Raw genomic sequence first — 5582 nt, forward strand, 5'->3', positions numbered from 1 at the left:
CTATTTCACCAGCATCATTCACCCACAGAACTTCAGGCTGGGCTGGGCAGTGCATTCTTTAATCCTGTTAATGTTATCCTGTAGCAGGTTCCTTTTTAAGACTTTTTGATTGAATTTAATGGAGGTGAAAGTCCTTCCTTGAATGATTTCAGAGGCAGAGGCTCTGAAACATCATTTTGCAAAGTAAACATCCCTTGGCTGCCCACAGTTCTTGTACCCTCTGCCTCTCTCTCTGTCCTGGGTGCTGATTTATTTCCTTCAATGAGTAATTCCTACAGGATGGAGATGTCCATCCATGTATCTGCCCACCCAGCCCCCTCCAAACCCATGGATATATCTAAAATACAGCTGGATGGGGCTTGGAGCAACCTGGGCTAGTGGAAGATGTCCCTGCCCATGGCAGGGGGTTGGAACTGGATGAGATTTAAGGCCCTGTCCAACCCAAACCAAGGAAACCATTGCCCGGTGGAGGACGGAAATCTCAGTCTGGAACCAGAGGCTGCAGGAGAGCCCAGTCCTTGGCAGGCTCTCAGGAGAGGGGTTGGAAGTTGGATGCTATGAAAGACAAAGTGGTTTTTGGCATCCAGACTTCATTTGACACCAGGACAGTGATCCTGGGGGTGGAATGTGTTCTGAGGGCACAAGTTCGGAGTGAGTTTTGCCTCATTTGGGTGTTTGTGTCAGCTCAAATGCTTTATAATTTAGCTTGTAAAGTCCCTCATTCTCTGTCACCAACCCACTGCCACAAGATGTGACTTGTTCTGGCACCCACAGAACAACCAAGCATATTTGGGTCAGAGCCAAGGCCTCACCTGAGAAATGTTTTTAATATTTAAATTAAACACCCCCAGATTAAACCTCCCTCCCAATTCTTTTGCCTTGAACCTCATGGACAACCATTCCTGTCTCCTTTCCAGCTGTAACGTGGCCATGAAGCAGACCAGGAATGCTGGTCCCTTTACCTGGCAGCCTCCTCCTCCTCCTCCTACTTGCTCCGTCTCAGCACACATCACGCTCCCCACCAGGTGTGGGATCTGCTCCAGGCATTTCTCCCTGCTGATGAGCTTCATCTGTGTTTTCTGCAGCACATGGGATGCTGTGGCAAATGAGAAGGATCAACAAAGCTGCAGAGCAGCTGGAGACTTCCCTTGGGAAGGATCTCAGCTGGATTTCTAAAGTATCTCAGGGCAATGGGGTCTCTGGGCAGAACTGTAGGATCTTGGGGTCACAGGGGCTTACAGGGGATCCCCAAGTGTTGGCAATTATGTTTGTGCTCCTGAGTTTATCACAGGATCCCAGAATGGTTTGTTTTGGAAGGGATCTTAAAGATCATCTCATTCCACCCCCCCACCATGGGCAGGGACACCTTCCACTATCCCAGGTTGCTCCAAGCCCTGTCCAGCCTGGCCTGGAACACTTGCAGGGATGCCAGACTGCTGGGAAACCCCCAGAGGGCTGGATTATCCTGCTGGTGGTCTCAGTGATGACCTGAGATGAGCTGCACTGCACACCTGGGGTTTCCCACTTGTGATTTTTTGGGAACTCAGCCTGAGGGGCTCTTCATGAGATCCTGTGCAAGCCCCTGCAGGTCGAAGTCCACTGAGCTTTCCCCAGAATTCTAATCTCAGAATTACAGAATCATGGAATAATTTACATTGGAAACTACCTTTAAGATCATCCAGTCCAACCACTCCCCCAGCACTGCCAAGGCCACCTCTGACCCATGTCCCCAGATGCCACATCCACACAACTTTTAAATCCCTCCAGGGATGGGGACTCCAACACTGCCCTGCAGAGCTGTTCCAATGCCCAACAACTCTTCCAGGGCAGCTGCATAGCTGTTCCAATGCCCAACAACTCTTCCAGGGCAGAATTTTTTTCCTGATATCCAATGGAAACATTGTTTACCCTGGGGAGGGCTGCAAGGCCATGCCTCACCCAGCTGTATCTTCACGAAGTGGCTCTCGGGATGGCAGCACACAAAGGAAATATCTGCTTTATTCTTCCCTTGGGGTGGGAATACAGAAATCACAGCTGGCACCCGCAAGTGACAAAAGGACTGAAAATGTGCTGGGCTACTTGGAAACCCCACGGATCTCACCCATGTTTCTCTCTAAAGTGAACCTGAGTCTGAAGGATAAGGCTGAGATCTCCAGATGATTTGAAACTCACCCCTTCTTCTGTATTTCCCTGAGCTAAATCCTCCCAGAACCTTCAGGAAACTGGGACTCAGTGACAAGATCTAACAATGAAAAGTTGTCACGTCCCTTTTCCAGCTAAGACGGAAGTGCCCAAAGATGAAAATTCTTTGGTGTAGGAATCTCCAGGGAGGTGGGGGCCCTCTGCTCTGGAGCCAGGCTGGGAGAGCTGGGAGTGTTCACCTGGAGAAGAGAAGGCTCTGGGAAGACTTTAGAGCCCCTTCCAGGCCCTAAATGGGCTCCAGGAGAGCTGGAGAGGGACTTGGGACAAGGGATGGAGGGACAGGACACAGGGAATGGCTTCCCAGTGCCAGAGGGCAGGGATAGATGGGATATTGGGAAGGAATTCTTGGCTCTGTGGGTGGTGAGGCCCTGGCCCAGGGAGAGAATCTGTGGCTGCCCCTGGATCCCTGGAAGTGTCCAAGGCCAGGTTGGATGGGGCTTGGAGCAACCTGGGCTAGTGGAAGGTGTCCCTGCCCATGGCAGGGGGGTGGGATGGGATGTGCTTTAAGGTCCCTTCCAACCCAAACTGCTCTATGATCCTGTATTTTTCAGCTTTGCCCATTTCACACCATCACACCCCCCTCTCACCACACTCAGCTTCTGCTGGTTTTTTCCTGAAGCCTCTCCCAGACAGAGGGTGGGGGGTGCCCGGGCTGAGCACGTTGACACCAATTTTTGGAAGCAGAATCTGTGTCAGCTGAGACCACACAGTGGCACAGAGCCAATCCCCGGAGCTGCTCCACGGATTTTGCACAGAGGAGCTCAAGAGAAATCCTGCAGAGGGTCTCTGCAGTGGCCACTCTGTTCTAGGAACACGTTACCTTGGTGAAATGGGAGAGTTTCACAACTATAACAGGGTTGTGTGTTACTGTTGTGTGAGGAAAATGAAGCCTAAGAAGGCAAATGCAGAGTTTCATGGAAAAAACAGCAACCCTTTGGAGCAGAATAGCAAGGGTTAAATGGAAAATTCACTTACTGCATCCTGGGAAGGAGCACTCAAGCTCCAAGGCCCTCCCCTGTCCTCCCAGTCCTGATTAATTCTTTCCAATAATGAAACAACTGATTAACTATTTAGTGACATTGGTTCAGGACAGACATTTTGGGTCACATCAGTGCTGGAACTGCTTTAATTAGGGCTTAAATGAGAGCAATTAGCAACAGCAATCTGCAGCTCTAAGCGAGTGAAGGAAGGAGTGGCCAGAACCAATAAGTCAGTCCAGCTCATGGAGGCATTAAGCCAAAGATAGCCCCAGACCTTCACTTCCCTTAGTCCAGACCACCTTAGACCCAGCCTAACTGGGTGATTCATAGCATATCCCAAGCTGGAAGTTATCCACAAGGATCCCACAAGGTGAGAAGTGTCCAAGGCCAGGCTGGATGGGGCTCTGAGCAACCAGGGATAGTGGAAGGTGTCCCTGCCCATGGCAGGGGGGTGGAATGAGATGAGCTTTAAGGTCCCTTCCAACCCCCAAATAATTCCATGATTCTGTGCTAATTTACCCACCAGGGTGGAGCTTGTCTTAATGTGGGTGCCAAAAAGAGGTCCAAATTTTGGAGGTGGTGACAAAATAGGTCCCAGATTTTGCTCTGGGGGTCTGTGGGCAACTGGTTCTTGCCCTGAACAGGGAACTGGTGGATGTGCAGAGGCTGGGGGGGGTCTGGATGCGTTAACCAGAGAGGTGGGGAGTGGAACTTTGTCTGGGAAACCCCTCATGGGAGACAATATCCAATTTAAGTGGATAAAATCCATCTTCCATTAGCAAATGCATCTCCCCCAGCACCTCACCTGCACTTGTGTTCTCCCAGCCAGCAGCCCAGCAGTGCTGCCACGTGTCCATGTCACACATGAAGGGCAGGCAGATGGGAATTTTCTCCTTGCTGAACTCTATGGGATTGCTGAGCAGGATGAGGGCAATGTCATTTTGCAAGCTGGTTCTGTTGAATTCCTCGTGCAGGATCAGGCTGTCTGGGTTGTGCTCTTCCAGTGGGCGGCTCAGGTCAACTCCCCCCACTGCCACCGTCAGATCTGCTGGCCTTAAAAGCAGAACAGAAGGAGTGAAGACACAGCAAACATGAAGGATTTGGGTTATAAAGGTTGGTTTCTCTTCCCCCAGAGCAGGGCGGGGTGATGGCTCAGGCAGTTCAGCTACAAATACCCCTGAAATTTACCCTCACTCCTAGGCAAGGATGATTTCCAGGGCAGAGAGGTGCAGAGGTAGAACGTGAAAGCAGCCAGGTTATAAATAACCCACTCCCTACCAAACAGATGGAATGGGCTGGATCTCTTGGATCTCTGTGCCCTGGGCTGGCTGCTCAGACCCTGCTGTCCCCAGCCAGCTGCTCCAGGCTGTGCTGCCACAGGTCATTTGTCACTGAGCAGTCTCGGCTCTCGGACCTGCCACAGTTTGGAGGGGGCTCACAGAGGGTTGGACTCCGCCCCTGGGCACTGCATGGAGTCGATTTATCCAGAATTCAGTGTTTTAAATTCAGAGTCTCCATGAGGTGAAGGTCTTTGCTGTGTGAAGGCAAAGGTAATTTGGGGGATAGAATGAGCTAGAATGGAATACATCATCTTTTACAAGGTACTGCAACAGGTGTAGATGCACCAGAAATGCCTGGGGCCATCACGACAGCATCAGGGGCATTTATCCAAGGCTACTCAGGCCACCCCTCAAAGTATTCCCCTTCTGCTTCTCCTCGTTGTGCAGATCTCTGCACATTTCTGTGTTTAAAAATGGGCCTGTTTTCCCCAAAGGAGACAATCCCTGTTTTCAGGGCTCAGTCACATAAATGTGGCACGTGACCCCGAGGAGATGCACATCCTGCACCCACCAGGAGGAATGTCATCCCCCCACTGTGCCTGGGTTGCCCTCCCACCCCTGGAGCACTCACAGCTCTTCTGCAAAGCAGTGGGCCGCTGTTAAAATCCACAGTGCACTGATGATGGTGCCTCCACAGATGTGCTTCCCATGGCTCTGGATGCTCACGTGCCATGGAAATTCCCCAGGCTTGACGTGTGTCCCTGTGCCAATCCTCTTGCCAGTCTTCTGGAAGGACTCGTAGGATGGTCGGAGGCCACACCCTGGGTACAAAAAGGGACATGTTGGGCACGTTCAGCAGTGTCACAGCCTGTGCTGCTGAACGGCAGGGGCAGGACATCCCTGAGCCCTGAGACAGAAACAACCACAGAGTCACTGAAACACGGAATCACAGAATGCTTGGGGTTGGAAGGGATTTAAAGATAATTTTTCCAACTCCATTCCAACTCCAACTTCCGCCAGACCAGGCTGATCCAAACCCCATCCAACCTGGCCTTGGACACTTCCAGGGATCCAGGGGCAGCCACAGCTTCTCTGGGAAACCTGGGCCAGGGCCTCACCA

At 51.5% G+C, this 5582-nt stretch overlaps 1 protein-coding gene across 1 annotated transcript in view; it reads right to left on the reverse strand.

The window, feature by feature from the left end:
• Positions 1-5582, reverse strand: part of PRSS55 (protease, serine 55) — a 19121-nt gene that overhangs the window by 10801 nt on the left and 2738 nt on the right. Inside the window, 3 exon segments of the mRNA XM_008631055.2 lie at positions 963-1096; positions 3988-4235; positions 5094-5283. Of these exon segments, the coding sequence (XP_008629277.1) occupies positions 963-1096; positions 3988-4235; positions 5094-5283 (572 nt within the window).

The sequence above is a fragment of the Corvus brachyrhynchos genome, unplaced genomic scaffold (assembly GCF_000691975.1).
Source record: "Corvus brachyrhynchos isolate BGI_N302 unplaced genomic scaffold, ASM69197v1 scaffold203, whole genome shotgun sequence".
NCBI classification, from domain to species: Eukaryota; Metazoa; Chordata; class Aves; order Passeriformes; family Corvidae; genus Corvus; species Corvus brachyrhynchos.